This window comes from Crocodylus siamensis, chromosome 1, assembly GCF_052110815.1.
Source record: "Crocodylus siamensis isolate JL-2025a chromosome 1, ASM5211081v1, whole genome shotgun sequence".
Taxonomy (NCBI): domain Eukaryota; kingdom Metazoa; phylum Chordata; order Crocodylia; family Crocodylidae; genus Crocodylus; species Crocodylus siamensis.
In genome coordinates this window covers 210,429,906-210,454,240 of record NC_143395.1, presented here as the reverse complement: position 1 = coordinate 210,454,240, position 24,335 = coordinate 210,429,906, and the positions used below count along the sequence as shown (strand labels likewise).

The following is a 24,335-nucleotide window of genomic DNA, read 5'->3' as shown; positions in this document are numbered from 1 at the left end:
CCAGCCACATGTACATGGTACATGCATGCAAACTCACACATGGGACCCTCTGCTTCCAATCGCTCTCCCCTGCTGTCCCCAGCCACAAGCAGCTCCTTGCTAGGGCAAACTGGAAAGCACTAAGAAAACTTCGATGCTGAGCAGAGGAAAAACCCTGGACGTTTACTGATATTCTAAAAAAACCCCACCCCAACAGAGGTGGGAGGACCCAACAGGACATGTCCAGAAAAACCCGGACATATGGTAACCCTACCCCCTCCACCCAGCGCAGCAAGGGAGGGCCGGGCCTGAGCCTGGGGGAAGTACAACCAGGCCCCACAGCCTGCCCCCCACGGTCTCTGCGCCGGGCCCCGCTACCAGCACCGGATCGCGGCGCGCGGGAGAGACGGAGCTCGGGAGGTGGAACCTCTGCCCTCTCCGCCCCCCCTGCCCGGCACGTGCCGCCGCTTCCCGCTCGGCGTGGCGCGCGCTGCGATTGGCTGCGCCAACGGCGCCCCCCGCCCCTCCCGCATGGCTGCGGCTCCTGCAGCGCCCCGGGACGCGGCGGAGGAGCCTGCACCGCTCGCGCCGCGCACGGCGGCGCCCATGCAGCCCGGCCCCGGCCGCCCGCAGCCCGGCCCCGCTGCCACCCCGCAGGTTTGGTGCAACCCGCCCCCGCCCCACGGGCCGAGCCGCTGGGTTATTTATGAGCCTCATTAATATCCAGCCGCACGGGACCCGCCCCGCGCCCCCCGCCGGGAAATGACATCACAGCTGGGGGGCCCGGGCTATGGCGCGTCTTCCGGGGTCAAAGCCAGCGCTTCCGCCCCTCCCCCTGGCCGGGAGCCGCCCTGCTGCCTGCACCACTACTACTTCCGGTAGGTGCCGGCGCGCTTCCCTCCCCCCGCGGGGCTCGGCTGCCTGCGGGCTGCCGCGGGAGAGCTCGGTCGCCCCCTCCCTGCCTGCTAAAAACGGCACTTCCGGTTTGTTAGCAGCCCGTAGGCTGCCGCGCTCTACCTGTGCCTGTTCCTTACATCACTTCCGCTCTCCCTAGCGCTCCGGATGTGGCAAAATTTGCCCCGCCTCCTGACCCGGAAGTGACTCGCCGATCCTCTTTCCGGTGAGGAGGCCGCCGCCGCTGCCGGAGCCGGGGTCGGGGTCACTAGTGGTCGGGGGAGGTGCCCGAGGACTGGCGGTGCGCGGAGCGAGAGGGAGGGAGGGAACGAGAAAGCCCGCGGTGGTGGTGTTTCCGGCGCCGGCGTGACCCGGAAGCGGAAGCGGGGTGGGTTGCCCGCCCGCCTGCTTGTCTGTCTGTCTCTGTCTGTCTGTCTGTCTTGGTGTCTAGAGCGAGGACTTGCGGGAGGAACCGCTGCCCGGAGCCGCGGGGCACCCGGGCCCCAGGGCGGCGACTGCCCCCGCTATAGCCAGGGCGGGCCCGGTGGCTGCCCGCGTCCCTGCACCGCCCCCTGCCGCCCCTTCCAGGGCGGGCGGCGGGGCGGGGGCGTCCTGCTGCCGCTGTCGCCTGTGCAGCCTGGCCCGCAGTCCTTGCACCCGTTCCGGAGCTGTGTCGCTGCCAGCCAGCCCAGTAATTTTCCTGGTGGTTTATTTTCAGAGACAGCCCTGGAAGGAGGAGAAATGCAAGAGGAGGGAGAGTGAGAGGGGGTAAGACACTTCCAGGAAAATCCAGGGAACAGTGTGAGTGACTCCAATGGGAGGTGCCCTCCCCTTTGACTCAGAACTAACTCAGGTCCCTGGGGTGGGTGCAGCTCATGCACAGGGGCGGGTGGTGGGTGCCCAGAGCGCGTGCTATCTGGAGCACTGCTCCTTTCGGCTGTTGGTTTTGGACAGGGGAGCAAGCTAGCCCAAAGGGGCTGTGGAAATAAGGTAGAGGGCTCTTCCCTTGTGCAGCATTAGTTTATATGCAGCTGTGTGTCACACAGGTGAAGTAGGATGAGTCAATCAATGACGCACAGTTTCTTTAACCCCTAGTGAGCAGGAAAGGGGAATGGGGTATACAGGACTCTTTTGTCCTTGGTAGTTGGGGTATTGCTGGTGTGTAACCAAATTTGGCCTTTTAAACTGTATGGAAATCATCAGTTTCAGCCCCCCACCTGTCAAAGCTTTGCAAGCATGCTTTTGCATCCTGTCAGATGTTTGATGTTTCACGTTTGGCCATCAGCCTAAATTGTTGTCAGCAGCACTGGGAAGGCTGGCAGTATTCCATCCTTTAAAGAAGGTTTTTTACAGGTTGAGTGTTGCTTTGTATGCCAGTCTCAAGCGACATATTCAGGATTTTGTTCAATCAATTGTAGATATAATTTATAAACATCACAAATAAATTTCCTTTGTAAAAGAAAGGAAAGTTGTCTGCAAAGCCTACTATTCAACCTTGCATACCCAACCTTAACTGTAATCTCCTGACATGCACTCTCACCCTTGCTGTACCTGTGCATGTGGGTACCAGTGATTAAAGCAATGCTTATGTGAAATATAAGCCCAGCCAATTTAGTGTGTGAATCTGTGAAGCTCTGTAAGGGTCATGTTGCTGATTCCGTGATCCTCGTGACAAACTGTAATTAAGTGCCCTGGTTTGTTCGGTTGTTTATTTAGTACGTGTAAATCTATGGTCTGTACGTACATAGAAAGTATTTTTGGTTTATATCAGGAGGGTACATTGACATCTATCTGATGCTAGACTGGTGAATAGGAAGAAGGTCCCGTCACTGGCCTGTTTGTGGAAGCTGAGATGATGAAGGCACATCAGTGGGAACATGCTGTGGTGCAGGGTTGAAGCTCCATCCCGTATGTGATAGTTGTAGAGCAATTGGAAGGGTTACGTGCAGAGTGCTGGTAAAGTAAGTGTGAGTTGTGTTAAAGTGGGGATGCTGAAGTGGGATGCATGTTTTCATATGGGTTTTTAGACCGTAACTGGAGGGGGTGGGTATTGGGTAAGAGGATAGAAGTCTGGTGGAGGAACCTTCTTTTCAAATTTCCTTACTCTGGAAGTTTGCCATGCTAGTGTGATTGCATGAAAGTTTCATTCCTGACGCCACTTTTTTTTTTCTAGTTCCTTGTAAGTTTGTCAAACTTCTGTCTTGAGCTGAAATTTCCAGGCCTGCTGTCTGCTTAGGCATGATTTTTTTTTTTTTGTTTGGTTTTTTGGGGGGGGAGGAGTTTGGACAGAAATGTCTTGGCCCTTTTTTGAGAATTGATCCACTATTAAAAATTAAAGTTACAAACTTTTTAATAGTTCTGACAGTGGGTTAGATGGAGGCAGAATGTAGTTGATGGCCCCAGTCAATGTTAGTTTGGATTTTTAGAGTTTAAAAAAATAATTACCTTTAACCATTTATCATCTTTCTAAATGAATAAGGGTTGCACAGTACATTCGTGTGCTAAAAAAAATCAGAATTTCAGTTCATTTTGAGCCCCCTCTTTTTTGACACGTAAATCTTTCCAAGTGGATCTGTGGGAGTCTTTAACCATTGCAATTTTATTTGCAAAGTACATACTGTTCTTAGTGTTGCATTGTGCAAACTGAATTTCATTTGTGGTTTAAGGTTGTGTCTATGTAAATTGTACAGGCACTTAGATTTGGTTTAAAAAAGAGGAGCTTAGGAAGTTCCATGGAGAAGACTCTTGCGCTTACTTGGGGAGTAACTCGAACATCAAGGAAATGCCTTAAGACCTGTTCCCTTGTGTGCATGAAATACAGTAGTACAGTCATGTAACACTGTATGCAGGACTCTTCTTCAGTTAGCGTGCATTATGAGTAGTGCTTGGTGAATGAGGCAAAGAAATGGACATGAGAGCTCTGCATTAATTTGAGCCAGGTTTTCACTGACATCCAGAGCAGTTCAGCCAAAAGTAACTAACTTCAAATGCATTTGTACTGGGGAATCTAAGCGTATAGAAAAGTGACATACTTACACTGGTATGAAAAAAAAAAGTAGCAGGCAGGACATAAGCCACCTTGACAACCTGTCAGGAGTGTCGTAATTTTGCCATACAATGTTAGCATGGTTAGGTGTGCAAACATGATTCACAAAATAAACCCGGAGATTTTAAATAGGAATCCACAGAATTAAAACCATTCTGCCCTGTTGTGGTCCATGTGGGTTTTTTGTAAATTTTTGTGTAGTCAAAAATAAGAGCAGACACTTTCTAAGGATTACTTTGGATCTATCAGTGGGCGCCTTGTGCCCTAAAAGGTTGAGAACCACTGATCTAGGTTTAAATCCTATGAATCCTATGTATATTACAACTGAGTAAGCGAATGGTTGTCCTACCCTAAAACAAGTAATTAGCCCTTAAGTGTTCTTGTTTCCATCAGTGTGAGGGTCACAACTGCCCAAGGTAGAAAGTGTAGGAGGTAGGAATGAATGGCAAGACTGTAAATAATTAATTTAAAAATTAGAAGCAACTGGGTTTACTTAAAAATAGTTTCCTCTCCATAGTGGTAAATTACTGTATAATTTTGGTGGATGTGTAGAAATTGTAGGGTGTCAAGTCTTTATCTTCAGTTTTAACTGTTTAAAAAATAAATGCCTTACTTTGCTGCTATTCTTAGTTACTTTTTAGTCTGCTCATTGAGTGAAATTCTGTAATGATATGTAATTGTGTAATTAAATCATGGAATCATAGAGAAGTAGGGCTGGAAAGGACCTCCAGAGGTCATTTTGTGCAACCCCCTGCATGAGGCAGGATCATCTCTATCCAAACCATCCTACCCATTCAAAAAAAAAAGTTGTTAGAATCAGGGCAGATGAAGCCTGAAAGAGAAAGTATAGAGGCAGAAAAGGATCTTGGAGTCATCATTGATGCCAAGATGAACATGGGCCAGCAGTGTGGGGATGCAGTCAGGAAGGCCAACCTCACCTTGTCATGCATCCACAGATGCATCTCAAGCAGGTCCGAGGAGGTGATCCTCCCCCTCTCTGCGACACTGGTCAGGCCACAGCTAGAGTACTACATCCAGTTCTGGGCACTGCACTTCCAGAGGGATGTGGACAATATGGAGAGGGTTCAGAGGAGAGACACTCGCATGATCAGGGGCAGCAGGGCAGGCCCTACGAGGAGAGGCTACGGGACCTGAACCTGTTCAGCCTCCACAAGAAAAGGCTGGGGGGGGATCTAGTGGCCTGTTACAAACTAGTCAGGGGGGATCAGCAGACACTGGGGGAGTCCCTGTTCCCCCGCGCACTACCAGGAGTGACCAGGAATAATGGTCACAAGTTGGCAGAGGGTAGATTTAGGCTAGACATCAGGAGGTGCTACTTCACGGTCAGGGCGGCTAGGATCTGGAACCAACTTCCAAGAGAAGTGGTGCTGGCTCCTACCCTGGGGGTCTTTAAGCAGAGACTAGATGTATGGCTTGCTGGGGTCTTTTGACCCCAGTACTCTTTTGTGCCGTGGCAGGGGATCGGACTCTGTCTGCTCAGGTCCCTTCCGACCCTAGAAACTATGAAACCTACGTACTTTCCTGAGCCATAAGCACCTTGCTTTGCATATTGGATTTTCTCCAAGCATAGCTTTTATTGTACGGAGTTTAACTGTCACTTGTTATATGTGTAAATGAATGTTGTCAGCCTTCACTCTCATCATGACTTTTGTATTGGGATGTCTTTAGTTTTTTTAAACAGCAGTCTTCATTGCCTGTGAAACCAGTAACTAAGCATATTGCCTTAGGGAGTGGATTCCATGTTAGATTGCACAATGTTTTAGGTCCCCTGAAATTGCTGTGTCAGCAGAGGTTGAGCTTCTCCCATCTTCAGAGGGCTGTCTTTTGATTTCTTGCTGATCCTCAGATTGGATGGAGAGTTGGGATTGAGTGACAGTGACTTGTGGAGAAGACAAGGTTCTTGTACGGTTCTGTGTCAAACATGAATGAAGTAGGGAGCTTAGAATCAGGTTGCCTGGGTTCTTTCCTCAGTGCTGAGAGTCAGCTACATCAGGAAAGTTAGAATTTCTTAAGTTCTGTTTTCAGCTTTCTCATGGGAGTTGATTTCAGGTGGCTATAGCAGTGGGAGGCAGGAAGCTGGGAGTCCTAGATTATATTTCTTGATCTGATGCTGGTTCTCTGTTATCTTGGGCAATTCTGTTTTCCTCTTTTTGCCTGTCTTTCCCCATGTGTAATACCCTGCTAACATCCGCTTGCTGTTTATGGTCCCTAGTGTTGTATGAACAGTGATAGGCAGTATCTGGAATTCTTACCAATTAGGGGTTGAGTTGTAGCTGATGTTGATGAAAATGTTTGTTTCCATGTGTGGAGGGTCACAGCTTCAGAAGCATAGCTCCTCACTCCATCACACTCCCCCCTACACTCAGGTGATGACTTGGGAATATTGGCTATCCTTTGGAAAGGGAGAGTTAGTCATCTTCTGGGTGGAGGTCTGTAAGTGTCAAGCTTTTAGGAGGTAGTTAATGGTCCCAGGCCTGTGGGAGTGGTGAGCAGCAGACTTGTTCCCTGGTGGGGCAAAAGGATCAGAAGAGGAGCTCTGAATAAGAAAGGGGAGAGATCCCAGAGAGCTGTCACAGCTTTAGTCTGTGTCTCTGAGTCTCTCTGGGTTTAATGTTCCTCTTTTTGTGTGTGTGTGTATGTGTGTGTGTCTTTCCGCCTTCCCCCCCATGCCCAGCTAGGATGGAAGAATCTCACTTCAACTCGTCTCCGTACTTCTGGCCAACTGTGCCCACAGTCTCAGGACAGGTAAGAGCTTTGTCTTTCAATATGGCCTATTGGTCTTGATTTTTTGCTGGAAATTCACCTGCAGTGAGCGTTTCCGCCCCTCTTCTTAATTATGCTGCTGGGAGAGGCCAACTCTGGGGTGTTCTGAAATAATTCTGTTCCTCACCTATTTAGATTGAAAACACCATGTTCATTAACAAGATGAAGGAACAACTATTGCCCGCAGAGAAGGGCTGCAGCCTGGCTCCCCCCCACTACCCAACCCTGCTGACAGTGCCCACATCTGTGGCTCTATCCACTGGCATCTCCATGGACTCAGACACCAAGCCAGAGCAGCTGACCCCACACAGCCAGGCCCCTGTGACTCAGAACATCACTGTGGTGCCAGTACAGTCTGCTGGGCTCATGACAGCAGGTAAGGGGGCACCAGAGGCTTCTGAAAGAATGGGAGGGTGACTCCATTGTCTGAAGGGGATGAAGTAGATAGGTCCTGAAAATTCTCAGGATCCAGTAGATTAATCCTGATCCTTGAAGTGATGGGTGTCACAAGGGATTCTCACCATATTGCTTGTTATGATGCCTATTTGACCTCTGGTAACAGAGGGTGGTGGAGGATTTGGGAGGGTAGCCCTACTTCCTTGTGGATCAGGGTTATGGGTTGATTTTGAGCTCCTGTTTTTGGAACACAGGAGTTGAGAAGGTTGGATGTCTTTTAGAAGGATGGATGTTTGACTTCACCCACTTTACTCTCCCTACAGGTCCTGGTCTGGTGATCACCTCTCCCTCGGGTTCCCTGGTGACCACAGCTGCCTCTGCCCAAACCTTCCCCATCTCAGCTCCCATGATTGTCTCCGCACTGCCTCATGGCTCCCAGGCTGCCCTCCAGGTGGTACCTGATCTGTCCAAGAAAGGGACTGCTGCCCTCTCTGAAGGGGGTGGGGGTGGAGGGGGTGGGGCAGTTGCCCCCAAACCTCCCCGGGGTCGCAAGAAGAAGCGATTGCAGGAGTCGGGGCTGCCAGAGATGAGTGACCCATTCGTGCTATCAAACGAGGACGATGAGGACCAGCACAAGGATGGCAAGACATACAGGTGGGGAGCAGGGCTTAACTGTGGCTGTAATACAGTGTGGGGTTGGGGGTCTTGGTGCTCTACCCTTCATAAATAATTTGGGCCAGAGGTGGACTGTACTTCCTTTTCAGGAGCTTCCATGTGTGTGAAGTTTTCAGCTGCAGAATGAATTTGGATTTTTCTTTTCTTTTTTTTAGTTTACTCTATCAGCAGAAATTTAAAAATATGGTTAATCCACCTGTAAAGATTTCAGTGCATGTTCCTGAACCTTCAGGAAATAGGTTATCCTGTGACACTGCTGCTGAGGCAGCTAGTGACTAGGGCAGGGGTGGGCAAAGTCTGCTTCACTGAGGGATTTTGCAGGGGCATGCAGGCAGTGGATCACAGCTCTGCCCTGGGCTCCAGCCCTGTGTTGTTACTGCCCCATGATTCTGGGGTCTCCATGGAGACCAGCCAGGAGTGGTGCAGGCAGGGCATGCAGCGTGGCAGGGGAGATGGGTGGGCAGGGAGCTGTGTCCTTGGCTGGGGTCAGGATCTTAGAGTGGTGACAGCATGAGGCCTAGACCCGGGCCTGGGGCAGAGCCACAATCCAGTGCCTGCACGCCCCTGCCCATGAAACCTGCATGTATCACAGGGCCATCCAGGCAGCAGATTGTGGCTCAGCCCCGGCCTCATGCTATCACTGCCCTGGGAACCCATCCCATGATTCCACCTTGCTCGCCCATTCTGAACATTATTCCCTGCCTGCCTGCAGGCCACATAAGGAGTTTTTGTGAGCTGTTGTGCAGGAGGAAGAGGGTGCTGCTGACCCAGCCCACAGCAACTCAGCAAAACTCCTCACTTGGCTCACAGGCCCAAATAATTTCCCACCCCTGGACTAGGGGCTAATGATACTGAACCTCCCTGCTGCTGTTGTAGTGGTGAAGTGTATGTGGTATACTGCAAGATGCACTATTACCTGTTGCCCACTGGGGAGCTTCAGGTTTGGGAGCTGCAGTGCATCTGACAGCCTCTGGAGAGGAGCTCCTGGGTAAGCAGCATAGAGGTTAGAGACAGAAGAGGAAGGAGCCACAGAGCAATAAACTTCCATGGGCCGGTTTCTGGTCATGTGCATATTTCCTCTGCTGCTATTTTACCAAGCCCAGCAAAATAAGGCTATTTGAGCTAAGTGTTTAGGTGTTCTAGCATGTGAGGGGAAAGACCTTATGCTCTTAATGTCAGAAGAATGTGTTGAGTTTAAAGGTCAGCAGTAGAAAAAGGGAGAAGTGTAGTAGGAAGAGAAGTCCTCAGGCAAGGGGATACGGCATGTAGAAATGTCCAAAAAGATGCGGGTTGGGTTGCATGGAGCCGAGAGAGGTCTGGAGAGTTTTGCCTGTGTGGGAATGGGGAATAAGGTGAATTGGGTTGTCAAGGGTATGTCGAATCAGTGCTAGTTAGACATGGGGGAGAGTCGGCTGGAAGTGAAGGATTAGCAGGAGGAGTAATAATTTCTTGCTTTGCCATTTACAGTTTGGTGTTGCTTTTCCTTCTGAAAACAGAAAAGTGGTAGGGGACAGAACTGGGGAGGTGATGCCCTTTTCTTTTGCCACTTCACCCTGCCAACTGTTCTGTATCCCTTATCAAAACAGTTCCATTTGCATTGTTCTAAACATGGGTTTCTTTACTGATAAACCATGCAGTAAGTTGTAACAACATTTAAGGTGTTTATGCAAAATAAATTGTTCATGTTAGGGGTTGCATCAGTTGAACTATATCAGGTTTTAAGCCTCTTTGAGTTTCTGAACTAGTGCAGTTAATTTGGGAGAAAATGTGTAGATCAGCCCTCGGACTCCCTGCCCAGTGTCCCAAGTTTTCACTTAGAAAATGTGTTTAACCTGCAAGGTAGGGGAAGGGGTGTTTTGCAAGGTAGGGAGTTTGCTGTTGTCATGTATTTTATGTCTCAGCCCTAACTCCACACTACTCACATTCTGGATCACTGATTCAGTTGTTTAAATGTCTCGTCATAGAGACTGCCCTTAACAGAGATCTAGAATTAAAGCTCTACCATGACTTTATTACAGGCTGTAGTTTGCTTCAGAGTTTGAAAAATGTCTCTAAAGTAGGTGGAGTGACTTGGCATAAACCTTCATGCACATTCAATTTAAAAGGCTTTTCCCACATGGGCTGTTTTTAAAATAATAATAATAATAAAGGAGAATCAGTTCAAACGAAGAAATAGATAATACAGGAAATGGGTGGGAGAAGACTAAAATGAGGTTTCTAGAAGGCTGGGTACCACAAGAGCAGTTATGCTTTGGAGAAATGGGGCTATGGGTGGGAGGAGCTCATGTCCCAAGAAAGGGGGCAGAGGAAGGGAAGAATGGAGAGGTACAAGGCAAAGAAACTGGTGGCTCGGGTAGGACAGACAGAAGATTGCACTAGCAAATTTCTCTGTGTTACTTTCTTTCCCAAGTTCCACTTCTATCCCTTTCCCCAAGGACTACCTGGCTGATCACAGGAATGAGTATAGTAGTTCAGTGAGCCCCCTTTGACTTGTTAGAGCACTGCATGTCATCTGACTAGTCATGCACATTCATCAGACCCATGTTATTTCAGAAACAGAACCGTGCTCAAGAGAAGATTTTTCTCTGTCGATTCCTTAATTGTGGAGATGGAACAGCTGGGGAGTATCGGAGAGGTTGGAAAGCAAACATGGTTTGGGTCTTCTTTCTGTTAACAGAACAAGGAAAACCCCAAATTATTAAATAATTAGTGTTGTTCAGCTGATATTTATTTTGAACACAGATTTATGTCTATAGATTTGTGCTGATGTATTATCCAGCATATAACTTGCATGTTACATTTTCTTCCTTCATGCTTGAATATGTGACACTGTTTTTAGTAGCTTATATCTTCGTCAAATGATTTGGACTGGAATTTTAGAAAGAGAGCTTTAGCAAAACCAGTTCAGATTAGGGACAGCATTCTGCTTATGTTACCTCTTCTTGCCTTAATAGAAAAGATCAAGCACTTAATTTTATTGTTTATATTGCCATAACACATAGTACCCTTGTCAGGGACTAGGAACATCTTATGCTACTTGCTGTAACAAAACAAAAAAGTGAGGTATGTCCCAGGGAGCTTATGATTAAAGTAAATCTAGGAGGGTAATGGGTCTAGAGCTAGGGACAACAAAGTTGCCTTCTAATGCAGTGGTTCTCAACTTTTTTTTGCACCCAGAACCCATTGTAAACATTGATGACCAGTCCTAACCCAATAAATAGTTTAAAGTAGAAAACGCACAAGTATTTTGGCCCCAAAATACTTGTTACACACTAGAAGTGAAAGCAACTCAACAGTCTTTAATTTTTAAAGACAGAAATCAACAGGAAAACATTAACAGCAGTATCAGCATGTGGCTCTCCATTACTCCCAAGTGACATTCATCATTGTGCAATTCAACAATGCAGATTGCTGGTGCCCCTCACTCCCGACACACAAATCTGTGGGGGGGGACACCTTCCCCCCTCTCCATACCTCCCAGTATATTGCCTGTGCACCCTGTGCCCCCATAGACTTACCTGCAGGGAGCTTCAGGAGCAACTTTCCACGCTGTCTGGCTGCCATGTGCACATGCGCATGCATACATGCATGTGGTGCCTGCTGCCTAATTGCCCTTCTCCCACTCCCCAGCCCCAAGCAGCCCCTTGCTCCTTTAAAGAAGAAAATCTGTGGTTTTCCATTTTTTTCTGGTAATGTTTGCGACCCTTTCATCCACTTTTGGGTAACAACCCACAGGTTGAAAAATGCTGTTCTAATAGAAATCCATGTTTATCAGCCTCCAAAGATTCTCTTTGGGCTTGTCCAGAGCTATAGAAAAATGCTTGCTGAAAAAGTCTCTGAATTTCATATTCATTAAGCATGGTTCTTAGGCAGTTCTCTACAAGTGTCATGTAGAAGTGTTATCAAGATCCCACTTGGCTCACTTACTTGCTGAAATTTCCAACTGTTTATGATCTGTTGTATGTGGGAGGGATTGGTAGAACTCTGTTATGGGGGCCTGACACTTCCCATTAAATTGTAGGGTTTTTTGTTTTGTTTTTTTAACATTGCTTAGGCTTTGCTGAGCTTTAACTATTTGGCTTAAGACTCTTCATTTTGATTGTCTGCCTTTAGTAGCTCTTTGGGGAGAAATATTACCTAAACCAGGTTGGCTGTTTGAGGCAAAGGAAAAATGTTTTTCAGTGTTAGAAAAGATCACCAAAACTTTTTAAACAGCCCTAGTATCCTCCTGCTTTGGATAGGCTTATGTTTCTTTGGTGTGGCTTCCATGTCAGGCATAGCTCTTTGTCATACATGCAAAAATTCACTTAAATTTAACCAAGTTCTAAGTGTTGCTGTGGGGGGGTGGAATCTGCTTGCACAGGTTCAGCAGAGCTTCTTTAAAAGTTTAGTGGTTAAAATCTGGGAGGATTATATTTTTGTTGAACAGCTTGGGGCTTTTGCAGCCTAGATGCCATCCTCTCAGAGCTCATGTGCGTGAGTGGAGTCTGGATTAAGGGAAAGAAGAGGAGTGGGCTGGGACTCGATCAGGGCAGGAACAGAAACTAGAGTTGGTGGAGGAAGTTTGGATCTGGCTGAATAGGGGGACTGGGCCTGGGAATTGGGGGTGGGAAGAAAGACTAACTATTCATGCAGAGACTGGGAGCTGGTGAAAGATTTTTGAGGCTGGGACTGAGTGGTCACTTTACAGTGGGAAGAGAGCTTAGCAGCAGAGATGTGGGTTTTCTGGAAAATTTTGAATTGGAAAATTTTCTAATACCCTAAATAGAACATGATCTGATTTAGCATGCTTATTTGACTTATTCAGAGATTGTTAGGGGCTGGAAGGGACATTGCAAATCATCGGATCCAACGTGACCGCTGCCCAACACCCCCCTCCCCCGGGCAGGAAGACAACTGGGGTTAGGTGACCCCAGCAAGGTTACTGTCTAGTCTCCTGTCTAGAAAGCCTCCAGGGTAGCTGAATGCACCACTTCTGGAGGGAATTTATTTCACAGTCTGGACACCCTGACTGTGAAGGAGTTTTTCCTGGTATTAAGGCTGAAGCGGCATTCCAGGAGTTTGTATCCATTCGTCCTGGTCAACCCCAGGTGTGCCTTGGTGAACAATTGTTCACTGAGCTCCTGCTGCACCCCTTTGATATAATGGTAAGCCACTATAAAGTCCCCTCTCAACCTCCTCTTTAGTTTAAAGAGGCCCAGGTCCTCCTTCCTGCCTAGCAGGAGGTTGGACTCATTGATCTGTTGAAGTCCCTCCTGATCCTAGCATCTATGAATCTATGAAAAACTGTTGACGCTAATTTTAGCACACAGAAAGAACTGCACATAATCTGCCATGGTTGTCCACGTGTCTACTTCAACAGAGTTCAACTCTCTTCCACTGAGGTCATTGCAGCACCTCCAGTTTCACTGTCACTATCTGTAGAATCACTTGCACTGCTTATTAGTTCTATTTCAGAATCCGATTGAGGCAAACCTGATTCAGAACTACTTGAGCCACAGTCTCTTTCGCTAAAGGATGGCTTTACCAATGAGTCTATGGACAAGAGAAACTTATCATCACACTGCATCTTCTTTACTAATTGTGCTTCTGACTGATTCTCCAAAAGCAAGAGATTTTGAGAAATAGAAACAAATCCTTTAATATTTGACATGCAGCTTTCATGTTACTTGCATTATCAGTTACAAGGGCTTGTACTCTGGAGGAACCTGCACTTTCAATCTCTTCACTCAGTAATTTGACTGTGTATTCACTAGGGGTGCACTGATAGAGATTTTGGGGGCTGATACCAATAGCTGATATTTAAGGAGGCATATCAGCCGATGCTGATCCAGTAATTGCTTTTAGGAGTATTGGCTCAGGTGTTGCTAACGCAATGTTCAATAAAGGATTTCCTTATATATCAGTTCATCCATCTGATATCAGTCAGTGATTCTGCTTTACCAATCCTTTGAATAATCATTGTTAAGGGAGAATGTGATAAGTGATAACATGATGGTAACTTATATGATGGAGGAATTAGCTTGTAATGTTCCTTCCAGTATTGATTTTCAGTTATGGAAAGAGCTGTACCACTTGGAAATATAGCTTAAGCTAATGTCTCATCTGCTTTTTCTTGATCTTCTTTTGACGTTTTGTCCACAAAACTTGATAAAAAGCTTGATTGTCTTGACCAGCTACTCATGGTGGATCGTGTATCTGGTGACAGTTGATCTTGAAAGCGAGGATCCTGCTGCTTCTTCCCCCAGACCTGGCAGCTCAACACTTTCATTTTCCATTTTTTGCAAATCTGCTGTTTCACTGGAACTACCAAGTTCCTGCAACAAAAGGGGTGAAAAGATTTTTATTTTAACCTATTCTAGTCTGGCCTCATCCATCGGAAGGAGAAGCAGCAGGGAGTTTGCTTCCCCCCTCCCTGCCAGAAAGAACACTCTGCTGCTCTACTTCTGCTCAGTTTCCCTGGGACTGCAGAGCAAAAGGGAAGTATAGTCTGACCTCTGCTATCAGCCAGAGGAGTAAGCTCGCTCTGCTGGGTTGAAATAGTTAACTATTTATCTGTTATGTAATTTTTAAAAATATATTGTTAAGCCTAAGCCACTTTGGGTGCTTAATGCAAGCAGAAAAGCAGGATACAAATATTTTAAATAAATGAATAATAGTCCAGAGTTGCATTAACAACTTTTCAAATTCTAATGTTTTTAAAACTATTAGGTGCTAGTCTATATTGTGTGTTGTTTAGCCTAGTAATTTGTTTACTTACATAGGATTCCTGAAGTAGACTTTTTCTCAGATGATGCTGTTCCACCACTTCATTGTATTAGCTTTCTGTATATGGCTTGTACTCTTTCAGGACAGTTTGTACGTGTTATTAAATGTTTCTTTATTTTTGTTGTATTGTTAGCATACTCCTGCCCGCAACATTCACATCTATCAACTTTCTTCCTTCCTTCAGTGGCTTGAACTTCGCTATAATGATGCCACAAACTAGGTTGTTTTTTCTTCTGATTAGGCATTATTATGACTACTTCAAACCAAAAGCACTAAAAAACTAACAAATCTTATGCAAACAGTTCCAACTTCCCCAACTCTAGAAAAGAAATGAGACACTGCTCTGTGTTTGCTGAACTGAAAGTGAAACAAAAAATAATCACAGTTTTAGTTTTGCTTTTGCTTTCACTTGCAGTCTGAGATGAAATAAGAATTTTAACTTTGGTTTTGATTTAACTTGCACAGCCAACTACGTAAATTCATAACTTGATTTGGATTATAATGTGAGTGTATTTACCCTCTTGTTTACAAATCAATAAAACATATATGTACTCTCTCACATACTTCCTAGGGATAATCACCTGAAAAACTTTAATTACACCTTTGAAACTGCCAAGCTTGCCCAATATTGTATTGGCATCCATTCATTGTCACTAATGAATTTTATGAAACAATGAATTTTTAGAAATGGAAAATTTCCCATGGAAAAACATAGCACTGGAAAAATTTCTGCCCTACATCTCTGCTTAGCAGTAGAAAAGCTGAAAACTAGTGTGGTTAAAAGGTGACCGTTCTAATGGGGGACTAGAATGTGAGAAGATAATTGGGTCTAGCTCAGTGAGGAATCACATAGTGGGGAGACTGAGACAAGGAGCTGATCTATGGGGAGAACAACTACAGAAGAGATCAATGGAATGAGTATCTATCTGGGAGACAATAGGGTCCGTTGGGTAAAGAGACTGTGACTGGGAGTGAAACTTGAAATAGGGGAGGAGGCTGGATTTTTGGATAGCACTCAGTGAATGAGTAAATGAGGACAGGGGACTAGGATAGACTAAAGGGAATGGGCAGAAGTGGTCAAGCTTGGGAAGAAACCAGCTGATACACATGTTCTCAAAGCCTGGAATGAAATTCAAGATGCCCAGACCTCATTCTTTTGCTGTCAGGAAATATCTCTGTAGCGCGTTAGTAGAGTGTCTTCTCCCTGCAGTATTGTTGCACAGTGGATGGCTTACTGTTGCATTACTTTGTTATTGGTTATTTAGGCAAAGGTTTGTGCGGGGCTATAAATGTTATGGAAGACCAATCTGAGTGCGAGTTGATGTCATATGCTTGAATTTACTTTAACACAAAAATATTTAAAAAGTGGAAAGTCAAGCATTCTGAAGTCAGGAAATGTCAGAATTCAAGTTGCTTGTGCAACCTTAAATTGGTCCTATCTTGCATATATGGTACAGGCAAGACAGCATTTAATTGCAATATATGTATAATTTTTACAGTACCTCTCATTTGTTGCACAGGATGAGTAAGCTCTGGGACGAATTGGGGCTGTGTAGTGAAATAGGCTATTAAAGTCTTTCCTCACTATTTCTAGAATTTGGATAGGACATAATGAATAAGGCAGGGGGTTATAGGGAGAGAAAGGAAGGTCTGACTAAGGCCTTTGAATGCTGCTGTGTAGAATTTGATTCTTTTCCTGCCTCTGTCAGAATGTTTATGTTGTACCAGTTAAGGCACTTAAACTAATCCTTTCACATATGGCCATTAATTGCGTGTTCCTCCATGCGGAAACTGAGGTCTGACTTGCAGAAGTGTTAAGTACTCACAGCTGCAGAATGCACTCCATAGGAACTGACTTCATATATACATGAACATAGACAACACTAAGTACTCTGGGACAAAAAACAGGTCTGGGCATCTCTAATTGGGTGCTCAAAATTAGTGGGTATTTCTGATTTTAGTTTCTCTGTTCCTTAGTTCCCCATCTGTAAAATGGGAATAAAATTCCATCATCTCACAAGGACATTGTGAAGTGAAATTAATCTTTGCGAACCACTTGGACACTATACTGATGTGTACCATAGAAAAGCCCATGAGGCAATGAATAATTCTGTTTGCAGAGAGGGTTTGAATCTTGTGTGGTTTGCAGTGCCTGGGGCCATGCATTGAATGGGAAGGATAAAGCACATTATTGAATAGTGGTTTAGCTGGAGTACTGTCCATTTGTGCAGTGAAATGAGTTTTTTCCAATGGAAAAAACAATACGTGATTGGCTAAGACCATTGTACTATATAAACATGGAGACAAGGTAACTTTGATTTGCCAGCTGTTTGCATGCATGACTTTGTAACATTAATGGCCTTTTAATAAGGGGTTTGCATAGAATTAACCTATCCATGAACATCTAGTTGCACGTTGTTGCCTTTGCTTGTTCTTGGAGGAAGGAAAAGATGTGTCCCTAGTCACTAGTACTTAAAGCCTGAACTGGTTGACTTAGTACTGCACAGCGTTCTAATTAAAAAGTAAATACCATGTAAAAGCAATGAAGCATACCTTAGATTGGGTAAAGACTGGTAAAGTGACAGATTTTTAAAAATAGTTTTCATGGGGACACTAATCACTGGATGGAGGTGTGTCTGGTGGAGTTCCTCAGGGACTAGTTGTAGGTATCGTGTTTTGCATTGTTATTTTTATCAGAGTTTTGAAAGTCATAAAATCACATCCACAGATGATTTTCCCCTCTATATTTTTAGTTATGTCAGTATTTGTCCTGTAAATGTTGTCAGCAGCCTGGATTGCTTGGTAGGCTAGACCCATAAAGCGTAAGCGATTTCAGCGCAGTCATATGAAGAGTGAAACATCTAAGAAGATCTACAAGTCATGCCTATGCATGGGGAGCAGTATCCTGGAAAACAGTGACTTAGAAAAGGATTCAGGGACTGTGTGACAAGTAACTATAATGAGCTCCCAGACAGGGTTGTAGGAGAATGAGTCATCACAACCCTTGGATGTCTAAACAGAAGAAATGATTAGAAGAGGGGGGATTTTAATGCACTGATGAGACTGCTAAAATCCTGTATGCATTTCTAATGTTAACATTTGAAAAAGTTGTTGGAAAAATTGACAGGAAGCAGTAAGGACTTATAATTTAAGGGCTGAAAAAATGCCTTATAGTAAAGGTCTTAAACTAAACAGATTGAGCTCTTTTTTCAAAAGAAGTTTGAGAGGTGACTTGTTCAAAGTGTGTAAGAATTATCAGAAAGGAGAAAAGGCTGGGTACTAAAAAGTTTCTCTCTCTTCCTGAGAGTCAGAAGAAGCCATGGCTGGAAATGAAAACTAGACAAGCTGGAATTAAAAATAAGGTACAGACTCTTAGAGTGATAAGCCATTGGAACAAACTACCTTTCTTTAGTGGATTCTGAATGCCTTGATGTTTTCCAGTCAAGGTAGGTCATAGAATATCATCAGCTACCGTGGTGTCATTCAGGAAGCCAGACTAGATGATTTAATTATTGTTCCCAGCCTTAAATATATAAACTGCCTCTGGAGTGTAGCATTTCTCATGGTTTCCTGTATGCCAAAATCCAGATGTTCCCCTACTCATTTCCTAAAGTCTGCAGCTTTCTTCATGTTCACCTCTACATGACAGGAATGTAAATATCTGCAGAACACTAGAAAGACAGGGTCTCTTTCCCGTATAATTTTAAATACAATATGTCTCATGAGTAAAGGATGGTAGTGTGGTTAGTGCTGCTTGCACCTGTTTAGTTCTTTGCCTGCCAAGCCCCTCTTGTGTTTAGTTACTACCTTTAAAGCTGAATTGTAGCGCTTTACAATTGGAGCTTGGTCCTGATGTCTTTTGAGCTCTTCTAGGTCAAGAGATGCAGGGAAACTCATGAAGATCACATCAATTTCAAATGTCTGTCACAAACAGAGTTCTGACTAACAGTCCAGACTGGTAGTTAATTGTACTTTGTATGGCTTTCCAACAAATCGAGTAGTAGCAGTCACCAGTCACTTTTTGGAAATTTGGGAAGCTGATGCCACATTATTTCTCTGAGCCATATCTGTAAAATCAGATGGTGCTGTGGGATTGGGGAAAGGGGACTAGAGGCAGGGCTACTTAAGAGTCCATATAGATGAAGTACTCTGATACGGGACTGAAAAGCAAAATGTGTTGACTCTCAAAAACTGAGAACTTAAAATTTTATAATCTTAGCCCCACTTCATTCATCTTTTGCAAATAATTTTCAAGCTTGGGAGAAGTGTGTGTGAGAGAGATTAACACCAAGATAAAGCAATTAGTTGACATTTTAATCTTCCTTTTGTTGAGTGGCTCAGGGAACTTCCAGTATTCTACAGCCATCTTAACTTAGCTTACATCCTGGTTGAACCAGGGTAACATAGTGCTTTTAAGATGTCTGGCATTGGGGAATACACTTGGATGTCAGTAGAAAAGGATTAAAATGTTTGTCCTGTTCTGTGACTGGTGAGAAGATCATTTTGGATGCTGAGAGTGTCACTGGCATGTTAAAGTAATTGAGACAATGCTAGTGTTGCTGCCTGGTCAGGAAGGTGAAGTGCAGAACTGTCTGAGACCTTGTCAAGCTACCTAGATACAAAAATGACTGGAGGTGAGTAAGATCACAAGCTGGTTATGAGAGAAGTATGTAAATATGTTGTTATGTATATAAGTAAGATAAACTTGCAGTATAATAGTGCTGATACTGTGAGCTCATTGTCATGGATAGGCATAACATTCAATCCTGACTTTCAGTTAAGTGGTTGAGAAGATAGCAGAAATTTGTTGAAGCTACCTTGATTTTACATTTCCATACTTCCCAGTTTTGTTTTAAAATTCTGACTTACTCTTAAACTGCAATGCCTCTATTGTCATTAAATCTTAGCTTATACATATATGTCTGAGGGGCATTGTTATCATATAGAGGTGAACATGAAGAAAGCTGTAGACTTCGGCAGCTTTCATGGTAGGTGCTGTGACATACTCCATCTCTGAGAGTCAGGTTAATCCTGACTTATGCCTTGAAATTGGATCTGGCAACTCCACTACTGAATTCTTGGGTAACCTTTGGTGAGTCACTTCAACTCCTTTTGTTTCTCAGACTGTCTCAGAAGGATGCTGCTGACCTGTGTATAAATCTTTTTACTTCTATAGATGAAAAGCTGCCAAGTCAGAACAACCTCTGTGTGGCCTTGGGCCTTGCTGAGCAAAGCAGAATAAAGTAGAAGTGGAGTTTCTGAGCCAAATTGCTTTTCATAATAGTTGGTGCAGAAAGGTCAGAAAAATATTCATAAAGCAAAATATCCTTCTGTCTTCCAGACTAGCTAATTCTGTACATTTTCCCCCAAGCTCCTGTTCAAGCCAAGGATCATGTCCAAATTTCCACTTTGTGTTACAGTAGTTTACAATTATAAAAAAAAAAAATGAAATGCTCAGTTATGGTGGGAATGCCTCTATAATAGATCCAGTTACAACTTTTTGTTTTAAATAACTTGGGGCCTAGTTTTACAAATAGAAAATGCCTTAGACATTTAAACAAGAAATTTGCTAAAGAACCCAAAGAACTATGCAGTAGACAGCATTCTACTTTACTGTTTTGCTAAGAAGCTGGGGCAAATACAAAGCTTTTTCTGGACTTTCAGGGTGATAATAGGCCTGTTAGCATTAATCTACAGTTGTAAAGAGTAAATCTGAGCAGGCATTCTAGATGGCCTTTCTTCCAGATATATACAGTTAGTAGAAGGGATATTAGAATTGATGCTGTCACAAGATTCACAATTTTTGGGGGCCAGAAGGGATCATCCCGCTTAACCGCATGTATAAGACAGGCCAGAGAACCTCACTGAATGATTACTATAGCAAACCCTGTAATGTGCCTTTGAGCAGCTTTCAAGGGCCAGATCTTCAAGAGGAAGCAACTAGCTGCTGAGAATCTGGCCTCCAGTCTGGATTTAGACCTATTGTGACAGGGGATCCACCACAATATTCTGTATGTTATTCCAGCTATTAGTAACCTCATTATGGGCAACTTGTCTTGCTTCCACTTTAGTTTTTTGAGCTTCTACTTGAAATCATTGGATCTTGTCATATCTTTGACTACTGAATTAAAGGATCCTCTGCTATCTAATGTTTTCTCCCCATGTAAGTATCTGATGACTCTTGATCTTCCCTTACAAGCAAGCTAAATAGATTAGATTCTCTAAGTTTCTTACCATTTTACATTTCCCAGACATATGTTCATCATAATTTTGAAGTGTTCCAACATCATTGTTCTTTATAAAGGCAATACCTACTTTGGCCTCATTTCCATACTAAAGCTTTCATTAGTCACTTCAGATCATCTAACCATAATGTTGCACTCTAGTAGCTTGTCCTTTAATTTAAGAAGGATTCCAACTTTAGAAGAGTTAAGTTCTGGAATTGTAATAATAGACGGAAACATGATTAGCTAATATGGACCTTAAAAAGTTTATGAATAAGATTATGCAATGTAATTACCTGCAATTACAGGCTAATTGCGGTAACTTCTTGATGCCAAGGGTTCTTCCAGTTTGGTGTGTAGCTGAAAGTGTGTGTATGTGTGTGTGGGGGGGTGTTGTTTTGTTTTTTTGGGTTTTTTTCGTTCCTCTCCCCAAGCATCACTGCTTTCAAGGAAAAATCCCCTATTTTTAAGTACCACTCAAATACATGTGTCTAAGTTTTGGTATGAACCTTTCTCGAAAAAAGGGGAAAATTGGACCAAGTAAGTGACAGTATTTGAGTCAACTGAGCTTTTGGCTTTTTAGAATCCTGCTAGTACTTTTGGATGCTCGTAGTTCTGCAACTGTCGACGCTTGGAACTTCCTCTATGTTGTTCCTGAAGAGAGAGTTTAAGCTTGGGTCTATGAGGATTTATGTAACTCCTAAATAGGCTTTTGTGATTAAGACAGGTACACTCAGGCAATGTGTGTTCCAGATGAATGTATATTATTTAAGCACATACTTTATGACATATGCATTATAGTAGGGTTTGGAATAAAAGTTGGAGGGAGAAAGAGAGAGGGTGAATGGGGATATGACTGAAAATGAGCTAGTCATGAAAAGGAAAGACCTCTGAACCGTGGGTAAGCATCTGTATTTGGGAATTGGGGCGTCCAACAACTGGACTTCAACTGGAGGCGAAGCTTAGTAGCCTGTGGAAGTGTCAGGTAGGTGTTGTGTAAATTTACGTATACATTACATATACTAATCAAACTATTGCACATTATATACAGGGTACATGACTCCAGTATGGGAGCTGTAACATACAGAAGGAAAGCATTTTTTTTTTTTTGAGTCAGGAGTTGGGGGGAGAAGGGGAAAGGACTTCATATGCAAAAGTATGAGATGACCAGGAGGAATGGGATCAGATTTTTTTGTGGGGAGTCCTGTTACTGAGCATTCTTAAACATTTTTAAAATATAAGGAAATTTCCAGACAGGGAAGTGGTCAACCTTCAGTGAAAGATGAAAAAAGGTCAGCCAGTCTGTTAGCTGTATTTTGGAGCTCTTGGATATTAACCTTAAAGTTCTGAACACGAGTGCTAGAGATCCCACAAAACACTGAGGAGTCTACAGATTAACAAATAAAACCACAACAACCTTAACTCTGCCCTGTGGTGGTACTCTGAAGAAAATTCAAAGACTCAGACTTACCTTTCTATCATATCAGCAGTTACTAAAACTTTTGCTAACTTTAATTATGCAGTGGCAAAACCTCTTTTATAGCCATTTGCCAGTATTGGAGAAGTGAAAGCTGGCAGGTAGCAGTGGCTGACAAGTCCCAATGGCTGATTAGTAGCAGACAGATGCCAGTCATTTTTTAATTTTTTTTGAAGGTTCCACCTGATACATATATGCCTTAACTTCATTCTAACTTGCGTCCAAATTCATAGAATGTTATAAAACTCAATAGTAATGTGAAAACAATAAAAACATAGGATGGTGAATCATTGCACTTGTTATGGAAGACGCATGTGAAACTACATCTGCAAGTAATGTTCAGTGCTTCTCATTTTTAACATCCAGTTCAAGCTAGATAATACAGTGTTACAGGGTTAAGGTGGTTGTGATCTTAATTGCTGTTGCAGACTTTCCAGTACTCAGTGTTTAGTTTTTATGGTCAAATGGAACTTTAACCTGGGGTTTCTAGGATGATTTTTATGACCAAAATAAATAAGACAGACAAAGCTCTGGTTTTTTTGGTCTAGGAATTATTTTTTCTGCTCCCTCCACATCTATCTTTTATTCCCTCAGAATATTTTGAAGGTTCTGTTCTGTCTCCCTTTTCTTATCTGTATGCCAAACCAAAATCTGGGAAGAGTCAAGGGCTTTAAGTTATTTAATTTATCTGGCCCAGAATATATTTGAGGCTCACTGTCTTAGGTCCCCCTCTCAGTCTTTTTTCCACTCTCTTCCTGGGATGGAAGGGCCTACAGCTGAACACAGTATCCCAGGAGAGGACTGCACAGCTACAGAGAAGGGGCTGCCCCCTCTCCACTCAAGAACTTGAGGCCTCACATATTGAGCACCTCACCTGATTGGTGTTGATGCATATTGGGGCCTGTCTCCATGTGATACTGTCTCTTCCCCTCACCCCGGTCAGGTGCCGGATGTGTTCGCTGACCTTCTACTCCAAGTCGGAGATGCAGATCCACTCCAAGTCCCATACGGAGACAAAGCCACACAAGTGTCCTCACTGCTCCAAGAGCTTCGCCAACAGCTCCTACCTGGCCCAGCACATTCGTATCCACTCAGGGGCCAAGCCCTACACGTGCAGCTACTGCCAGAAGGCCTTCCGCCAGCTCTCCCACCTGCAGCAGCACACACGGTAAGGGCCGGACGAGGCTGAGGGCCTTCCGAACTGCATGCCGCCGTCAGCCCAGCATGCTGCAAACGCCCAGCAGTGGGGAGGCCACCTGGGGAGACTTCGCAGTTTCCCATAGCCTGCTCTTCCACACAGCAAATCAGCAGTCACGTTCCCCAGCTCCTGGGGCTTGTTGCTACTGACTATGGGGGATAAGTCAGGGCAACCTGCACCAAGGGGCATCTGTATAGAGGTGCTGTTTTCTGTGAGACTGTAGGGTTCATACTGTTAAAGGAAGTCTTGAGTAAGTGTAGGGTTCTCCATTTCCCCATCATCCCAACACAGCTCTGCTGAGCATCTCTGTCTTGACTTGTATCCCCTCTGCTATTCCAGTCATGGGCTTCCCACACACAGCTCTGCCAGTGCCCCTCAATCCAGACTGTACAACTCCTCTCTCTGGCCCCCCGGTGCAGATAGGCCTTCATCTCTCAAACTCCAGAGGAGTGCTGTTTGAGACCGAGTGGGTTCAGTCCACATCTGGAGTTCCTCTGTGTAGCCAGATAGTGTGGTACTGTCCCACCCCCTTTGTGCCCTCATTCCATCAGCACTAGCCAGATGGTGGTCGTGTCCAACTGCTGCTGCTCCTCCTCCTCTTCGGCAGGATCCACTCCAAGCTTCACACGGCGATTGTCAAGCCGCACAAGTGTCCTCACTGCTCCAAGAGTTTCGCCAACACCTCCTACCTGGCCCAGCACCTCCGCATCCACTCGGGGGCCAAGCCCTACAGCTGCCGCTACTGCCAGAAGGCCTTCCGCCAGCTCTCCCATCTGCAGCAGCACACACGGTAAGGGCCAGAGGAGGCTGGGGGCCTGGCCTGGCCCCCCCCGCCCCACACTGCCGGCATGTATCTGTGGAGCACACGCGCCGAGCATGCGGGGGGCGGGCAGG

The 24,335-nt window shown here is 44.7% G+C and overlaps 1 protein-coding gene across 24 annotated transcripts in view; it reads left to right on the top strand.

The window, feature by feature from the left end:
- Nucleotides 1–297: 297 nt before the first annotated feature.
- ZNF384 (zinc finger protein 384) overlaps nucleotides 298–24,335 on the top strand; it is a 30,176-nt gene continuing 6,138 nt past the window's right edge. The window contains exons 1-9 of one of the 24 annotated variants that reach the window (XR_016443245.1): nucleotides 298–636; nucleotides 707–857; nucleotides 1,034–1,099; nucleotides 1,592–1,674; nucleotides 6,615–6,685; nucleotides 6,839–7,079; nucleotides 7,423–7,753; nucleotides 23,187–23,411; nucleotides 23,993–24,231. Coding sequence is in view for 23 of the 24 variants with exons in the window: in XM_090054863.1 (XP_089910989.1) it covers nucleotides 742–857; nucleotides 1,034–1,099; nucleotides 1,592–1,674; nucleotides 6,615–6,685; nucleotides 6,839–7,079; nucleotides 7,423–7,753; nucleotides 23,187–23,411; nucleotides 24,049–24,231 (1,316 nt within the window). In the remaining variant the exon portion in view is untranslated. The other 23 variants (XM_090054863.1, XM_090054872.1, XM_090054881.1 and 20 more) reach the window with 23 other exon arrangements.